This window comes from Epinephelus fuscoguttatus, linkage group LG21, assembly GCF_011397635.1.
Source record: "Epinephelus fuscoguttatus linkage group LG21, E.fuscoguttatus.final_Chr_v1".
In the NCBI taxonomy this organism is placed as follows: domain Eukaryota; kingdom Metazoa; phylum Chordata; class Actinopteri; order Perciformes; family Serranidae; genus Epinephelus; species Epinephelus fuscoguttatus.
Window position 1 is genome coordinate 1,305,054 of NC_064772.1, and position 19,454 is coordinate 1,324,507.

The 19,454-nt window shown below is 42.4% G+C and overlaps 1 protein-coding gene across 3 annotated transcripts in view; it reads left to right on the forward strand.

Annotated features, from left to right (window-relative positions):
- cnn3a (calponin 3, acidic a) overlaps positions 1-19,055 on the forward strand; it is a 44,974-nt gene extending 25,919 nt beyond the window's left edge. Inside the window, exons 2-7 of one of the 3 annotated variants that reach the window (XM_049565829.1) lie at positions 1,074-1,195; positions 1,297-1,363; positions 5,550-5,687; positions 5,804-5,920; positions 6,728-6,874; positions 15,936-19,053. In XM_049565829.1, coding sequence (XP_049421786.1) covers positions 1,074-1,195; positions 1,297-1,363; positions 5,550-5,687; positions 5,804-5,920; positions 6,728-6,874; positions 15,936-16,277 — 933 coding nt within the window. In that variant the 3' untranslated portion in view covers positions 16,278-19,053. Of the gene's footprint in view, positions 1-1,073; positions 1,196-1,296; positions 1,364-5,549; positions 5,688-5,803; positions 5,921-6,727; positions 6,875-15,935 lie in introns of all 3 variants that reach the window. The other 2 variants (XM_049565828.1, XM_049565830.1) reach the window with 2 other exon arrangements.
- The last annotated feature ends 399 nt before the right edge of the window (positions 19,056-19,454 follow it).

Consider the following 19,454-nt stretch of genomic DNA (forward strand, 5'->3'; position numbering starts at 1 on the left):
ATCCTCGCTTGCAGAAATTGACTCCATGGCGATCACCTCCGCAGGTGCATCCCATCCCAAGCCGCAGGCCGAAGCACTGGCATCTGTCTCGGCGTTGGGGGAGCTCATGTTGCAGGCCGGCAGGTGTAGAAACGAGCCAACAAAGGAATCAGTGCTGTAATCGGCCGAGATTGGCTCCAGTGAGCTTGATTTTACACAAAATAATAACGGTCTAGCAGCCTATTCTTTTCTTTGATCCACGGGCTTAAAGATTTATCATTTTCATGTTATTGGGTTTTGTTTGTCAAATTGTTTTCATTGCTGCTCCACGCACCTCCTCCTACCTCTGCACCATCTTTCTTTTCTCTCAAAAAAGTCTCCTCTTACATAATTACTGAAATAAAAGGGAGATTTAGTGTCCAGTTGCATTTTCTTTCAGTATCGTAGATAAGCAAATGTATATGCTATAATAACCATCAACTTTTTTAACACACAGTATACCTTGAAACTGGTATATTATTTTAACCCTATTCTGTTGAGTGTATCAATACGTGCAATACCTGGGTAAATTCACCCATATCCTATCACTGATCATAGTCACATCATTTATGTCATATTTAATATACACTGTATATCATTTACAAGACATTTTTAGTGTGTTTTCCTGCTATTTTGGCTCACGCCTTGCAGAAAAAAAATAGACCAGATGCCAAAACAATTGCTGCAGATTGTGAGCCAGCCAGGACGCTTGGCACAGTGACGCGTCCAGTGTGGACAGTCTAATTGCGTAATATGGAGGCCGAAAGCAAGTGGGCAGCGCTGCACAGAAAATTGGCATGCTTCCTGACACTTCCACGTTTAGTGTGACCCTGGCATCAGGTCGATAAATTATGAATTATCTTGATACAGTGCTCACGAACGCAGATTTAAACAAATTTGTGGAAAAAAAAAACTTTGAGAGAACTTTAACTTCAGCCCATAAAAAATGGGTGCAAAAGTAGAAGTGTTGGGTTGGCATTATTGTTAAGTGTTATTGTTATTCAATAATTTTTCCAAAATAGAATGCAGATCCATTATGATGTTTCATCTTTCAGATTGCTCAGAAATATGACCCACAAAAGGAGGAGGAGCTCCGCTTCTGGATTGAGGAGGTAACAGGAATGTCTATTGGAGAGAACTTTCAGAAAGGCTTGAAAGATGGAGTCATCCTCTGCGAGTAAGTCTGTTTGTGATGGCACAACTTGGACTAAAATGTATTCTCCATAGTGGACAGATCACATTGTATTCTGATACATATTGTTTTTCTTCCTTTCTTAGACTAATTAATAAACTGCATCCTGGCTCAGTGAAGAAGATCAACCTTTCACAGCTCAACTGGCACAAGGTAACACCCGTTTTCAACTGGGAACTAAACACTCAATAGTTGTAACCAGTGGTCGAATTGTTAATTTTTAACAAGGGGGATGCAATGTAGCTTTGATTTTTTTGCGTGCACACATCGTCAAATATGACAGCACAGATGTGCAAAATTAATCAAGATAAAGAAAAATGGCATGACCTATACCTGCTGCCTTTAAAAACACAAATAATGCAGTGGTATTGCTATTGCAATACAGACAAAAAACATTTTATAGTATAAATAAGAGTAGTTCTGAACTAGCTGTGAAAATTAATCTTAGAGTCACTCTTATCCTATAGGCATTTCCTTAGCCAGTTATAATTTCTCTTTACCTGTGAAGCCTTGGGCTGTAGCCTGGTTCCAGACCATAGACCCCGCCCACTCAACTGAGTAGGCTTGCATCTCTGGTCTGGCATACTGCAATGAATTTGCGATTTATCTCGTCCAAACGATGGACAGACCAATGAACGCCGGGGGTGGGGGCGGGTCTAGCGATTAGCAAATCAGCGCCACGCTGATGTCAAGCTGTACGCCGGTGGGTAACTGGTGAGGATAGCAACAATGGTGACCGCTACAGATCCTACTGACCACATTAACGATGCTATCGAGGTATTTCGCCACTACTCACGTTAATGGAGGACCAAATTAAGGAAGCTGCTAAACTGGATTTAACGGCGATGCAGCTGGGCGTGCACGACGATGGAGACATTTTAAACGGGCAATGCTCGCTTGTTTTCGGCACCCCCAGTGCATGGATACTAATGACGTCAGATTCTGGGTGAGTCGTTGATCTCTACTGATTGGTTAGGGAAAAATCAAATTCCCTCCCCCTTGTAAATCGCCTTCAGTGGAGGCAATGTCAGACTGGAGGTTCTGGGAGCTTCAGTCTGACACTTAGGCTACTTGGGCTGATAATTGGTGCTGCTGTCAGGTCCCTGTCCTGATACCTGCCTGGTTTCTCCCTTTCCCTCTTCTATCTATTGCAATAATACAGATAATAAATGTGCAAAGCAAAATTCATAAATAAAATTAGGAATAGTAGTTGTGACATAGCTGTGGAAATTAACCTCAAAGTCACTTTTATGCTCTAGATATTTTCTCTCAGCCAGTTATAATCTCTCCTGTGAGGACCCTGCATGATCATCCTTGCTGGCTTCTGGTCCACTGTCTCCTCCCTGACCCGATTTTTAGCGATTTTACATAGGTAACAATAACATTAGTATTCTTGTTAACTAGCTTAACTTGATATATTGGCATCTATTAATTAGTCATCATTTAGCTAACATTATCTACATGCAACAGCATTACTCAACTTACACGCTTTGTTTGGAAGAAACTGTGCAAGGTTTTTTGCTTCTTGCTGGCTGCTTTGCTGAACATTAACACAGCCACTGCTCAGTAGCACACTCTTGATTCTGATCACAACATGACAGCGTGTGTATGCACCTGGCGCAGTCTAGTCATGGTGCGTTTAAAGACGGCTTGGAAAAACACATTACCACATGTTAAAAACGAATTGAATGGTTTTAACGCCTGTAAAAAGTGCGGGGGACAGAGGGCACAGATACGGGAAGTACGGGGGACATGTCCCCTGTGCCGCCCCCTCAAATTACGTCCGTGCCTGCACACACAGATTCTAGATTAACAAGTGGGATGCTTTTTGGTCTTTTCTAACAAAGGGGATGGCATCCCCCCTCATCCCCCCTCAATTCGACCACTGGTTGTAACTCCTTGAAGACCAGATGAAGCATGTTTACTCTGCATCTTTGAAGAGAAGTGGACTCATTTATTAAGCTTTAACTGCTTTTCACCAACAACTTTATTATGCTTCCACACCAGTGATAGCTGTGGCTGGAGGCATTATGTTTTTGGGTTGTCTGTCTGTCTGTCCCATTCTTGTGAACATGGTATCTCAGGAACACCTTCAGAGTTTTTTTCAAACTTGGACTCAACAATGACTGGTAAGATTTTGGAAGTCATTGGTCAAAGGTCAGTGATTCCCCAAAGCTGTGTTATTATTGTTAATGCATTATCTCATGAATGCCTTGAGGGAATTTCTTAAAATTTGGCACTAACGTTCACTTGTACTCAACAATGAATTGATTCGATTTAGGTGGTTAAGGTTTACTGTGACCTTTAATCCATGTCATTCACATGAACACTGTATCTCCAGAACACTGTAAGGGAATTTTGTGGTCAGTGTGACCTCACAAAACATGATTTTGTCACAACTCTAGAATTCATATGCTATTTATGACAAAATTTCACACAAATGTCTAAAAGGATATAATGATGAAGTGACAACATTTTATATCCAAAGGTCAAAGATCTACTTCACTGTGACATCATAACTAGGGATGCACGACAACTATCAGGCCGATAACAGGTAATTATTACGTCATTCCGATAAGTCCGATATCATGATGAATAGCCCCGATAACATATTTAATTTTGTCAGCATGGCAGTGCCCCGCTCCCACTATGAGACCTGAATGGCCTGCAGTGAATGTTGCGTTCAAGCGACGTCGGCATAATCAGAAAAACGCTTTCTGACTAGGAAAATTCAAGAATACCCCCTCATGTTGGACAACAACTCGTTAACTCAGTCATAATTTCACACAGACGCGCACAGTCTCTCTCTCTCACACACAGACGCGCATACTGTCTCTCTCTCACACACACACACACACACACACACAGACGCGCACACTCTCTCTCACACTACTGTTGCACGGTATACTGGTACCAACGGTAGAGTGTGGCACTAAAACTCCACAGTACATATGATACCATATTGTTGGAGTACCGTAATACTACTGTACCTCAGGTACCACTGCTGTGGGATAAGTCGCAAGAGGGTGAGTGTCCATGCACCATCCAATAACGGCGCGCGCTGTCCAATAACGGCAAATCCTGCCGGTTGTGGGTTGAACGGGGGTCACAGACACAGACAGGAATACCTATTCCTGTCAAATACGGCGGCCATAGTGCTCTGCGGCGCAAGATAACGGCTTACCGGCGACGGATAAGTCCGGCTCCAGGTCCAATAATGTCCTCTTGTTGGCGTCATGACTGCCCAGATGTACCTGAACAGCCGAGCCGTGGCGGCACACAGGTATGTGACGTGTCAGAGGAGAAACGAGCCGTTCACATTTCTCTTTGTGGCAGGTAACGGTTCTTTACTTATGAAGGGACTTGTCAGGGGAGGAGGGTGGCTGGTTGATTTTTATTTTATTTATTTATTTTATTTTGATCCCCTCTATGTTAATCACTTATTGATGCTGTTTTTGAAGTATGAATAAGTCAATAAGTAATTTATTCCATTGAAATATCATTGATGTATTATAGAAAAGTGATTTATCTTTTTATAAATGACAAAAGGCACGTCTGCCTCGTTTTTGCTGTGGTATTGTGATACTACTCAGAACCGTGATACTGTCACTGGTATCATACCGTAATTTTGGTACCGTGACAACACTATCTCACACACACACACACACACACACACACAGACGCGCGCTCTCTCTCTCTCTCTCTCTCTCTCTCTCTCTCTCTCTCTCTCTCTCTTCTAATATGAGATAAAAGAACAACTGAACCTCATTTACCTTAGTGAAAAGGTATTAGTTTGAATGGAACCATAAGACAAAATTCTTTAAACTTATTTTTTTTTTGTTACTATGGAATGCATGTTTTTGTATATATGTATGTATATGTATATATGTATATATGTATGTATATATATATATATATATATATATATAAAGTGTGTGTGTGTGTGTACACTGTATATGTGTGTGTGTTATCGGTTATCGGTATAGGCCTTTAGGAGATGAAAGTTATCGGTTATCGGTATCGGTTTAAAAGAAAAGTTATCGTGCATCCCTAATCATAACAGAACCGAAGGGGAAATATTTGGTCAGATACTGAATTGGTGACTTTATTCTTGACCTTGAAACTGTGCTGATTGTATAGAGTTTATGTGCTGTCAGGGGGGAGATGTGTATGGAGCATCCATGTTTTCACAGACATGGATGTAAACAGTGAGAGAAAGTTGACTGGTTCACAGAGACATAAAACTGCGAAGCAGCTTCTTCCTGGTTTTGTTGGCTCCCTGTCCCAGCCTCTATTACTCTTTTTTTTTTTCTTTTTTTTCCCCCATTGCTCTCTGCAGCTGGAAAACCTTGGGAATTTCATCAAAGCTATCCTGGCCTATGGCCTAAAGCCCAATGACATCTTTGAGGCCAATGACCTGTTTGAAAATGGGAACATGACTCAAGTCCAGACCACACTGCTTGCACTGGCAAGCATGGTGAGTGAACATACAGTTCAGAGGTTTGCTGTCTACTGAGAAACACATTTTCTGTTGTTGTAGGAAACAAATCCAGCATCACATCAGTTCTTTGACCAGCATGTCCCGTCTGTTAGGCAAAGACCAAAGGTATGGACACAAAGATCGATATTGGAGTGAAATACGCAGACAAACAAGCACGACATTTTGATGACGAGAAGATCAAGGCTGGTCAGTGTGTCATTGGACTGCAGGTAACTATGACTGGTGTTCAAGTGGTGTGGTGTTCAAGTCCACAACACATAAACGTAAATCTTTACTGATGTCACTGAGAGCTAATGTTTAGTTTGTAGCTTTATATAAAACTGTTTTAGTGGCAGAGGAATAAACAGATTAAGCATTTTCCTAGGAGCGTGTCATTTCTCCTGCAGTGAAACAATTATTGGACTCTGACACTCTCTAATAAAATCCAGACTAGGGTAGGTTTAGGAGCTCTTCCAAACAGGACGAACACCCGATGAACAAAAGTTTCAATAACCTTTACTAAAAATGTCAGTAGTTCATCTTAGGGTTAAAGGAGTAAAGTGCAACACACACCGCCGCCGTACGCCACGCGTCAAAACGCCCGCCTCCATTATATTCTATGAACAAACCCACACCGGTGCCAGCTGACGCGCCGCGCCGCTCTGCTTCAGCCCACTGCTCTATTTCCAGCGCGGCCGGCGCTGCGAGAAAAGCCTTTTATGTACGTCTCGGCCGCCGTAGTTTCGAATGTGCTAGTGGAAGAGTAATGGAAGAGTAGTGTTTATACAGTAGTGCTTCGAATTTTTAATAAGACGATTTTGATGAGAAACTCACACGTGAATTCCAAGTTGTTGTTGCCTCAAAGTTTTTCCTCTTCTTCTTCCGTTACTAGCAGTTGGCAACCATTGGCAACTAGTGTAGGTACAGCCACCTAGCAGGCTGGGCTGGGAGATACACTTTAGTGTCAACATTGCCACTGCCAATATGTGTTGGGGGGCGGGATTTGAGAGATCCTCCTGCTGGTCTTTTGTCCTCAGATGGGGACAAACAAGTGTGCCAGTCAGGCTGGAATGACTGCTTATGGAACCAGAAGACATCTGTATGATCCAAAGACTCAGACTGACAAACCCTATGACCAGACCACCATCAGCTTGCAGATGGGAACCAACAAAGGAGCCAGCCAGGTTAGAACCCACTTCTCCTCTAATGCTGCTCTCATTGGCTCTTTTTATTTTTAAATAATCCCTTTGAGGAGACCAACATTATTTAGTCCTTTACATGACAATGAATGTTTTCCATACAGCCAAAGCCTGATGAAGCTTGGTGACACAGTTCCATAGTCACACTGCTGAGTTGCTATGTTGAAATGATAAAGCCATGTTCTTTGTCCTGGAAAATGGAAGAGTAGTGTTTATACTGGGTCATTTTATCCTGTCTGAATCAGTAAATATGGCAGTGCTGCCAGTTTTGTGCATTAAAGAATAACTTCGGTATTTTTCAACCTGGGCCCTATTTCCCCATGTGCATGTGTGCGTATGATTCATAGGTACAACTCGTTTTAAAATTGGTTTAGTATTGAGGGAGGTGGATGCAACCAGGAGCCGCGAAACGAGCTAAAACGGTAACGGGGGCAAATGCGTCCCGTATAAGTTTGCGCATTAAAAGTGCTTTTTTTCGCCACTGACCGGTTCAGATCGCCAGTGCTATCTCTGTAAATAGCATACTGAGCGTTTCCCTTACCTCTGGGCTGTGTGACGTCATCTTGATCATGAGTCGCAAGAGCTTTGCTCCACTGTGTCTGTAGCTCTCTTCACTCGTGGGACAGCCGTTTTCTTGAGGAAGAGGTGTTTCGGGATTGGATGTCTTCTCTTCTTCGGCTGGCAGTAGTCAACTTGGGAGAAGTGAGCACTGCAGACCCGATGGTCTGCAAGGCACAGTGTCTGGACAGGAGTGTTAACATCCATTTGTAGCGCAACTAGCCACAACTTCAGCATCTCGGTGTCCAACAAAGGCAGCCTATGAAAGCTGTACGGGGTGTTGCGCGACATCCTGTTCTTGCAATTCGGATAAGCACAAACACGAACCATTGTTTTCAATCGATGCAGTAAAACTCAACTGTACTCCGGGACAACCAGCGCCACTCTGAGCGGCACTCAGAATGGCTCCTGTGTTTTCTTCCGGCAACAAGCAAAGCTCTCACAAGATGATGTCACACAGCCCAGAGGTAAGGGAAACTTATACGGGACGCATTTGCCCCCGTTACTGTTTTAGCTCATTTCGCGGCTGCCGGCTGCATCCGCCTCCCTCAATACTGAACCAATTTTAAAACGAGTTGTACCTATGAATCATACGCACACGTACACATGGGGAAATAGGGCTCAGGTTGAAAAATACCGAAGTTATCCTTTAAGTGTAGACCTGATTTCACCAGATGAAACCAAGCAAAATGAGAGGACTGTTTCAAAGAACAGTTCTACAACTCGCGGTATCCATTCATGCAGTTAGATTTAGGTTTATATCTGTCTATGAGATTTCTGCATCCACCTCAATACAGGTCAGGGGAATGGAATTTAATTTGTGCTGATCACAGCATCAAAAAATAACATATCAATGTTTTTGATAAAACATGTAGGTGTTTACAACGCCTACTGCCAGTTTGACTTGTCAGAGTGACTACTTAAAGACTCCTCACGGTTGCACTTATCAAATGAATGAGGGTAAGGTGAACAGAAGTTGTGGAAAAATTGCAGACAGTGGCCATCGCATTGATAAGCTCTGATGTTAGTGTATCTTTTATCAGCACTTTATAATGTTTTGCTGTAATATCTTATCACTCTTTAGCCTCTCGTCTATTCTCTGTCCAACAGAGCTCCCACACATAGAGGGACACACAAACACACACAGAGTAAACAGCAGAGCAGAGAGGCCTTGGTGGAGAAGTCAGCTGGTGAGGTGAAGGTACAGTACAGGCCAAAAGTTTGGACACACCTTCTCATTCAATGCGTTTTCTTTATTTTCATGACTATTTACATTGTAGATTCTCACTGAAGGCATCAAAACTATGAATGAACACATGTGGAGTTATGTACTTAACAAAAAAAGGTGAAATAACTGAAAACATGTTTTATATTCTAGTTTCTTCAAAGTAGCCACCCTTTGCTCTGATTACTGCTTTGCACACTCTTGGCATTCTCTCGATGAGCTTCAAGAGGTAGTCACCTGAAATGGTTTCCACTTCACAGGTGTGCCTTATCAGGCTTAATTAGTGGAATTTCTTGCTTTATCAATGGGGTTGGGTACCATCAGTTGTGTTGTGCAGAAGTCAGGTTAATACACAGCCGACAGCCCTATTGGACAACTGTTAAAATTCATATTATGGCAAGAACCAATCAGCTAACTAAAGAAAAACGAGTGGCCATCATTACTTTAAGAAATGGTCAGTCAGTCCAGGAAATTGCAAAAACTTTAAATGTGTCCCCAAGTGGAGTCGCAAAAACCATCAAGCGCTACAAGGAAACTGGCACACATGAGGACCGACCCAGGAAAGGAAGACCAAGAGTCACCTCTGCTTCTGAGGATAAGTTCATCCGAGTCACCAGCCTCAGAAATTGCAAGTTAACAGCAGCTCAGATCAGAGACCAGATGAATGCCACACAGAGTTCTAGCAGCAGACCCATCTCTAGAACAACTGTTAAGAGGAGACTGCGCGAATCAGGCCTTCATGGTCAAATAGCTGCTAGGAAACCACTGCTAAGGAGAGGCAACAAGCAGAAGAGATTTGTTTGGGCCAAGAAACACAAGGAATGGACATTAGACCAGTGGAAATCTGTGCTTTGGTCTGATGAGTCCAAATTTGAGATCTTTGGTTCCAACCGCCGTGTCTTTGTGAGACGCAGAAAAGGTGAACAGATGGATTCCACATGCCTGGTTCCCACTGTGAAGCATGGAGGAGAAGGTGTGATGGTGTGGGGGTGTTTTGCTGGTGACACTGTTGGGGATTTATTCAAAATTGAAGGCACACTGAACCAGCATGGCTACCACAGCATCCTGCAGCGACATGCCATCCCATCCGCTTTGCGTTTAGTTGGACGATCATTTATTTTTCAACAGGACAATGACCCCAAACACACCTCCAGGTTGTGTAAGGGCTATTTGACCAAGAAGGAGAGTGATGGAGTGCTGCGGCAGATGACCTGGCCTCCACAGTCACCGGACCTGAACCCAATCGAGATGGTTTGGGGTGAGCTGGACCGCAGAGTGAAGGCAAAGGGGCCAACAAGTGCTAAACACCTCTGGAAACTCCTTCAAGACTGTTGGAAAACCATTTCAGGTGACTACCTCTTGAAGCTCATCGAGAGAATGCCAAGAGTGTGCAAAGCAGTAATCAGAGCAAAGGGTGGCTACTTTGAAGAAACTAGAATATAAAACATGTTTTCAGTTATTTCACCTTTTTTTGTTAAGTACATAACTCCACATGTGTTCATTCATAGTTTTGATGCCTTCAGTGAGAATCTACAATGTAAATAGTCATGAAAATAAAGAAAACGCATTGAATGAGAAGGTGTGTCCAAACTTTTGGCCTGTACTGTAACTCAAGTTGACGACACCTCTGTTCATTGCTGTAAGTCAGGGGTCTTCAAAAAATTTCAGGTCAAGGGCCCCTTAGCTGAAAGAGAGACAGAGCAGGGAGCCCCTACTACATATATTCATAGACTGTATAAATAATGGACAAAGCTACCGTAATGTCACCCATGTGGATTCCAGTTTTTTTAGGCCTTCAGTTCGCCATTTCCAGTCCTGTCTTGTTTTTTGGAGCCAGAAGTGACCATATTTGGATGAGAGGGTGGAGCTGTGGAGGAGCGAGGGGTGGATATGACCTCACAGACTGTGGTGACACCTCGCAGACAGTCTGTCACTCAAGCTGCCCCGCCTTTACATATGTGTAACTTTGGGCCTTAAGGCCTTAAGGAATATCAATAAATGACACTCGGGAGGAAAAAAAACAAGTGTCATGGAGCATGGTTCCTGTGGGCTTCAATAACACTTAAGCCCTGCGCTTGCCTGAAAAGGACTAAATGCACAAACCGCTATTTTTAGATATCCACGAGAGAGACCGTCACTGCAGCCTGTTCTTTTTTGTTCTGAAAATGTGGGTGTGCAACCCCATTCTATGGATGATAAATTAGATGCAGACTTCCATCTGTGTCACCGTTGAAGAGCCAGCAAATACAGCGAGTGCTGGATGGAGGAGTGAGTGACAACAACCTCACCCACATTTACAAGTACAGTTTGTGGTGGAAATGCAAAACAGACCTAGGGTCTAGTTACCATGTCTGAAGGTTTACTGTTGGCCTCAAAGGTACTATAATTTAAGTGTTGGTGGAAACGGGGCTATAGCTAACACTTATTTCTTTGATGTACAAACCAGAATGCTTAGATTTAACCTCACCAATCTCTTTCATTTGACTTAACAGGACTAATACTGTAGAATACACACACACACACACACACACACACACACACACACACAAAAACATCCAAACTAATTGTTGAAGTTTGGAAAGTGAAATTCCTTCCCATTCTAGCTCAATACACGACTCCAGTTGCTCAACAATCCAGAATCACCACTGCTGTATTTTGTGCTTCATAATGGGCAACACATTTTAAATGGGAGTCAGGTCTGGACTGCAGGCAGGTTAGTCAAGTACCTGCACTCATTTACTGTGAAGCCACACTGTTGAAACACGTGCAGAATGTGTCACATTGTCCTGCTGGAATAAGCAGGGACGTTCCTGAAAAAGACATGTGGATGGCAGCATATGTTGCTCCAAAACCTGGATGTACCTTTCAGCATTCATGGTGCCTTCACAGATGTGCAAGTTACCCATGATGCCATGGTCACTGACACACCTCCATACCATCACAGATGCTGGGTCTGTACTTTGCTCTGGTCTCAATCTAGATGATCCTTTTCTTCTTTAGCTCTGAGGACGCGTCATCTATTATTTCAAAAACAATTTGAAATGTGGACTGGTCAGACCACAGCACACTTTTCTACTTTGTGTCAGACCATCTCAGATGAGCTCAGGCCCAGAGAAGTCTGCGGTGTTCTGTTGTTGATGGCTTTCACTTTGCATGGTAGTCTGAACTTGTTTGCAGGTGCAGCGACCAACTGTGTTTACTGTAGGGATTTGCTAAAGGCAAGTTGGTTATTGATTATTAATTACCAATGGTAATTAATTAAGAAATTAAATTATTAATGTGTATTAATAATTCCGGGGCACCACCCTGGATACAGGGATCAATGACCAACCGGTTTTTAGACAAAAAGGGAATAATCCTCGTCTCAGTCTGCTAATATAGGTGAATATTAACAATCAAATAATTAGAAGGCATGAACCCGAGCACTGACCATCACAACCAGCTATTGATACAAAAACAATGCACAAATCACCACAGAAGACTGCTATAGTAAAGTCACAAATGTTTATTAAACGATTATGATTCAACAATCACAAGCTGTTCACTTAATAAATATACTACACTAAATTGACTTACTAGAAGCAACAAATCAAAGCATGCAAGTTGGTCTGTGTGTGTGTGTGTGTGTGTGTGTGTGTGTGCGCATGTGAGTGTGCGTGTAGGCTAGTTAAAAGAGAGGGAGAGAGAGAGAGACGAAAGGCGAGCGGGCGCTCGTAATCACCGCGAGGTAAAAGCAGTCGTGGAGGAACACAATGGTCACTTTCCTATCCCTCAGAGGCCAGTAGACTAACTGGGTCAGCCTACCGTCCACTGGTATTTGTTACAGATAGGAATGCGGCGTATTGTGAGCGCACGGCCGGCACACTAACGGCACAATCAATTTGCTCTGGCAAACGCAACAACAAGCAGCAATCAATGATCAGATTATCAAAGAAGGGGACACGGCAGTCCTCAAAGTTCACAAAATCACAGTTAAAGTCACTCTTAAGTCACACGCTATATATAAGTCCCGGCCCAGACTGAAGCTCTCTTACTTGAGTCACCAGCGCGACGATGTGTGTCCCATCTGTTGCTGTGGGATGAGTGCGCGGCCGTTGTAGCATCCTACAGCGGAATGAAAGATGCTGTCCTCGGTGTGGCAGAAGAGGGATCAGCTGAGTTGACTCGATTGAAGAAACGGGGCCTTGGTGGCTCCGTCTTCCTCGGGAGAAAAAAGGGGGGTTCTCCAAAATCTGCAGATGCTGAGGAACGGCTGGGTTGTGCGGCGTTCCTCTGGTGCTCCGTGGAGTGTTAAAAACAAAAAAAAAATTGTCTTTTCTCGTCCAGCGAGTCAAGAAACAAAAGGGCGGCCTAGGTCGGTTAAAGTCAAACATTTGAGATGCTCCCTAGCAGTAACTTGCGCACAGAAAGCTTTGGCTTCCTTCCAGCAGCTCGTCACTCGGGGAATGCGAGGGGCGTCAGCGCGCAGCGGCAATTAAAGTCTCAGTGATGTCATAGGGGATTCCTTCTGACTCCACCTGAACCTGGCTGCTGTCGCCCAATGGGGAGCAAGAGTTTGAATTTCAAAAGTGATTTACACTTTTATAGCTACCGGACTGATGGAAGCTTGGCGCGTTTCCTTTGTTCTTAGACTGGCTGGTTTTGTCAAGGCCTCTCTATTGTTTAAAACATGTGGCTGAGGTCCCAACATTACTGACAGTGGTTTTCCAAAGTGTTCCTGAGCCCATGTAGTAATATCATTTATACAATCAAGTCCGTTTTTAAGGTAGTGCTGCCTGAGGGGTCAAAGGTCACGGCCATTCCGTGTTTGTTTTCAGCCTTGCCCCTTACGTGCAGAGATGTCTCTGGATTCTCTGAATCTTTTGATGATATTATACATTGTACATAGTGAAATCTCTAAATAGCACTCTGTGATTCCCACACCTAATGTGGATTATTCTGAGCAACCGGGTGTTGAGACCAAAATTAGTCCTGCATTAAAACAAAGCAAGGAGCTGTTTTGGTAGAAGTATGTTGTTTCAGACATACGTGAGACATCAAATTCAATCCAGGAAGTCCAGTTGGAGTAACAGAGCCATGAATATGAAGCCTTCTCAGACCCCAAAACAATGCACAGCAATTTATGATGCATTCTACAATGCATACTGATCTATGATGAATGTGCTCCTGCATGCACATGAATGGCCTCTGCACTGACTTTCCCATTCATGTTGTGTACACAACACAACATCATGTAGCACTCATTGAGCCAGTCTGACCTGTTTTGGCTGACAGCCCTGCATTTTTTAGCCAGAACCCTCTTTGTTGGCACTCTTGCTGCTTCACCGGGCTGGCCTCATTCAAATGAATGAGACAGCTGGGTTTTTCATACAAAGCCAAATTCATTGTGAACGCAGCATAACAGGGACACTGTTCAGAGTTAGATATGTTGCTGTTTATTTTTTTCCCACTTTTTCTTTATTAGTTTTCACAATTAAGAAAGTATGTATACGAAAGTACAAGGAAACATTTTCACCTCCTTGGAAACAGACAGATAAAATCTAGTATGAGATAATAATGTGCTCCCAGAATTAAAAAAAAACAGCCAAACAGAATTTTAAAAGAATGAAATAAATAAAATAACAGTTATATACAAGAGTGTGCGCACACGCACCTGCAGTTAGGAATAGAATTCTATAGCAGATGTTGAACAGTACTACAATCTCATAGCTGTTTAAGGACATACAGTGGTGGAAAAAAGTTTTCGGACACCTTTAAAATTTTACACAATCTCAAATATTATCATGAAATATTTGTGGAAAAATCTTTTTTGTGTTTCAAAAGGTGTGGCTGCATTAGACAGATACAAACAAATACAAATTATATTTTTTTGTTTATTGTTTACAAGAAAAACTAACAAAACTAAATTCTTGACAGTTTCAATATGTCAGTTCTCAACATTGTCGGTATCAAAGTCAACAAATAACAGAGAATGTGTTCAAAAGTGAACAAAAAATAAACCATTACATCATCAAATTAATATTTAGTAGTCCTGCCACTGGCACGTAGTACCATTTTCTGCACCCTCAGTGATCCTGATAATCCTCAGACTCTGACGGCGGGTTCTGTTCTCTAGATTGTTATTGCGGTCCTTCAGTTTACCAATCACCTGTTTGAGTTACAAAATGGCACTTTCCATCTCGCTGATGCGGGAATCATTGCAGCTGAGCGGATTCATGATCTCCCACATAGCAGTAGCTGTCTCAGTCTGTGCTGAATGTAGAGATGCTACCTTGGCTCTAAACTGTGTTATTTGAGAGGAGATAACAGCTTTGGTATTCTGGAGAAGGACCTCCAGCTCATATTTGATTTCAGCATGGAAACTAGCCATCTTTTGTTTGATTATGTTGTCCAGTAGTTGACGAGAGGTGGCCACCTCTGCAGGCAATGGAGGGTCCGGGTCCGGGTCCGGGTGATGGACAGTAGTGCAAGCATTTGCCATTAGCATTTGTTTGAGTGCAGGCCTAGTTAAACTTTGCACTGCAACTTTAGCTGACTGCTTCTGTGTTCTACCTGCAATGACACACACAAATGGTGATACAAAGTGTAGGCTACAAAGCTCCTCCAGCAGAATATTAATGTGATGTCCTACTGAAGTTAACATGCTAAAATATATGGAGCATGTTGGCCTGTGACTACTCAATGGCAGGTGTAAACCGGAAGTCCCTGTTGACATTTTTTAAATTTAATTTTCCAAAGCTGTGAGCAGCACAAACTAAATTCCATTGTCATCTCTTCTATAGGGTGGAAGGCAGAAATCTCAGCCAGATATCTAAAAACCTGAATACATGATACCCAAATTGGTTTTGTAGATAGATAACAGTGGAGTAAGGTGAAGAATTATTACCATTTACAAGGTCACCGTGTTGCAATGATGATTTACAATGTTAAAGTGACCCTTGAAAATTTAAGACAAAAAATAAATAAAAAAAACTTGATCAGTGTGAATGACAGATAATCCAATATTGATAAAGTCAAGTCAGGTCACCATATCACCAATCAATAATTAGCTTCAAAAGGTTTTACAGTCTGAACAGCATACAACACCTTTTATCCATAGATCTTTGATGAATTAATCATGAATATCCCCACTGGGAACTTTCCTTAAATATATTAATCTACAAGAATTAGCCCATTTAGGGCAGAGCATTCACTACAGGTGATGTGTGTGTATACTACCTCCATCATGTGGTAAAGTTTCTGCTGCATTTTGGTTTCCTGCAGGCAGGCATGTCAGCCCCTGGTACCCGCAGAGACATCTATGACCAGAAGGTGGTGCAGCAGCCACTGGACAACTCCACCATCTCCCTCCAGATGGGCACCAACAAGGTGGCGTCTCAGAGGGGTATGAGTGTGTACGGTCTGGGTCGACAGGTCTACGACCCAAAGTACTGTGCCCCCCCAACAGAGCCGGTCATCCACGCCAACGGCAGCCAGGGTACCGGCACCAATGGCTCCGAGATCAGCGACAGTGACTATCAGGCTGAGTTCCAGGAGGACGAGTACCATGGAGGTTACCATGATGACTACAGCTCCCATTACAATGATCAGAGCATTGACTATTAGTGGAGACTTCCACCGCCAGATCAGTATTAACTAGTATATTTCATCAACTTCACAACAGAGCAAGTCTTTTGCTATCCTCACTAGTTTTTTTTTTTTCTTGTGTTGAAGCATACAATGCAGTAGGGCAACACGATATTGGAAAAAACTGACATTGCATTTTTTTGTTTTGTTTTTTTGTTTTGCAATATATGTTGCCATTTTATAAAATACAAGAATTTTCACCAGATGACTTGAATAGCTCTATTGGAAAGAATTAGGTTGACTCACCACAACACCATTGTATTCATATAATACCCTTCTATAGAGTGTGCCAGGGCTGACGTCAAAACCCGGAAGTTTAGCATTGCGCTTGCCTGAGTGTCAGACTGCAGCTTGCAGAACCTTCAGTCTGACATTGCCTTCACTGAAGGCGATTTACAAGGGGGAGGGAATTTGATTTTTCCCTAACCAATCAGTAGAGATCAACGACTCACCCAGAATCTGTGTGTCAGAAATTGCCCGTTTAAAATGTCTCCATCGTCGTGCACGCCCAGCTGCATCGCCGTTAAATCCAGTTTAGCAGCTTCCTTAATTTGGTCCTCCATTAACGCGAGTAGTGGCGAAATACCTCAATAGCATCGTTAATGTGGTCTGTAGGATCTATAGCGGTCACCATTGTTGCTATCCTCACCAGTTACCCACTGGTGTACAGCTTGACATCAGCATGGCGCTGATTGGCTAATCACTAGACCCGCCCCCACCCCCGGCGTTCATTGGTCCATCCATCCACAAGATAAATCGCAAATTCATTGCAGTATGCCAGACCAGAGATACAAGCCTACTCAGTTGAGTGGGCGGGGTCTATGGTCTGGAACCAGGCTAGCTTCGCGCTGGTTCCCAGAAGAGAAAGTGAATGTGATTTTTGCATTGCGTTTTGGATTATGTCAGAAAATAAGCTCTGTGGCTAACACAAGTTTATGATACTTACAGGTTTTGTTCAGTGAGATAATCTTCACATATGAACACCTTTCATACCGCATTTGAAGCTTAAATGCGATTGGCAGAAGTAAAAAGCTAACGTTAGGCTTTAATGGACTACATGACTACTCCACGGTCGCATGACTCTTGACGTCACAGCCACTAAGCTTTCAAGTGATTTCGGCCGCTTTATTTTAAAAACATTGTATAATGGGGAAATCGGACTGTTTAAGCTAAATAAGAAGCTGTAATGGCGGACTGCCAGCACTCTTGCCTGTTCGGGGGTGATGACGTTTAATGTCCCTGATAGGGCTTGTTGTCGTATTGAGCAACTTGTTAGCAATCGCCTTTTTTACGACACGTAAAAGCTTCAAAATTCACAAGTAGGGTATTCACTGACGTGTTTTATGTTGTAGAACAAAACCTGAAACTCGCTTAAGCTTTTGTTAACCACAGATCTTATTTGGGGCATTTTACCAAAATCCCATTCAAAAAAAGTATTGACTTTTAGACGAGAGAACCGGAAGTGCTAAAAGCGCTAACGGAGTTCCGGGTTTACTGGCACACTCTATTAATCCAGGCTAAGGTCAGTGATCCAACAAGTCATACTCTAAAATAAGGGGGTTCACCTGTGAATGAAGAAGATTGCTGGTATATGAAAGGGATCCCGGAGGTCATGTCTCTGTACTCCAGATTAAAACAGAGCATTAGGGATATCATCTTTTTTTTATATCCAATAGTTCCATATTTCGGACGTTGACCTTCTTTTGGGTACTAAATCCACCTTTACCATTTCTCCCTCTTGCATGTCGCTCATTTTCAGTGTGTGACTGCAGCGTGTGTGTGTGTGTGTGTGTGTGCGCGGGTGTATGCGTGTGCATGTGTCAGAGAGAGAGGCGAGTGGAGCGGAGCAAGGAGCTTTCTTCAGAGCTGCTTTTCTGAAGCAAAACAAAAGTTTATGTGTTCTAAAAAAAACAGAAAACATTGCATGTCCTGCGATGTGACTATCGCACATGCACACATCGCGATGGCGATGTTCAAACGACATATCGTGCAGCCCTACAATGCAGTGTTGTGTTCAGTGCTTTCCTTCTTCACCTAGACCCTTTCCTCTGAGCAGCAAAGGTTGTACGAACTGTAGTGGCATAAAATAATGACATGCAGAGATACAGTGATGAAAAGATTTTTAATACATTCTTTTAAAAACATACCTGAATGATGGAACACTGAAGTGATAACTTTGTGAACCTGTGATGTAGCATCAGGTGAGACTGCAGCATTCAATGTTTGTATTCCTGGACTGAAACTGGGCTGATGATCCACGTGAAAGGAATTCAACAATAGGCTGAATTATATGCCTTATCTCCCGTCTGTATTCAGCCACAATAACAGCCACAGTTTGTGATAGCGTTATTCCTTTTATTTCTATTTTTTTTTTACACTACATTTAATCACTATACCATTTTTTTCTTTTTATGATAAGCATGGTGGCTGTTTAGTGCAGATGACCAAAATCAAGCTAACTCTAATTTACAGACAGACGTCCTTGTTTCATTACATTACATATATTTTCATATTATTTTCCTTATATTTCTAAAGTGTATTTATTGCCATGTCTCGTATTGTAAAACAGTCCACCATTATATGGTTCATAAAGAAAATTATATGTTATGAATAAATCCTTAAATTCTTATTTTTCATCTGGAAGCGCATCTGCACACTATTGTAACAAACATGTCTAGGAAGCAGGTACTACCATAAATTCTTTAACAATAGCTGGTTGTCTATACAGGGGTTGACTGGAACAAAAACTTGACCCTGGAATTTTGGCCCAGACCAGCCCACCACTATAGATCACACAAATATAAGTCATCTAGGTCATATGATCCATATATATATATATATATATATATATATATATATATATATACACAGTACAGGCCAAAAGTTTGGACACACCTTCTCATTCAATGCGTTTTCTTTATTTTCATGACTATTTACATTGTAGATTCTCACTGAAGGCATCAAAACTATGAATGAACACATGTGGAGTTATGTACTTAACAAAAAAAGGTGAAATAACTGAAAACATGTTTTATATTCTAGTTTCTTCAAAATAGCCACCCTTTGCTCTGATTACTGCTTTGCACACTCTTGGCATTCTCTCGATGAGCTTCAAGAGGTAGTCACCTGAAATGGTTTTCCAACAGTCTTGAAGGA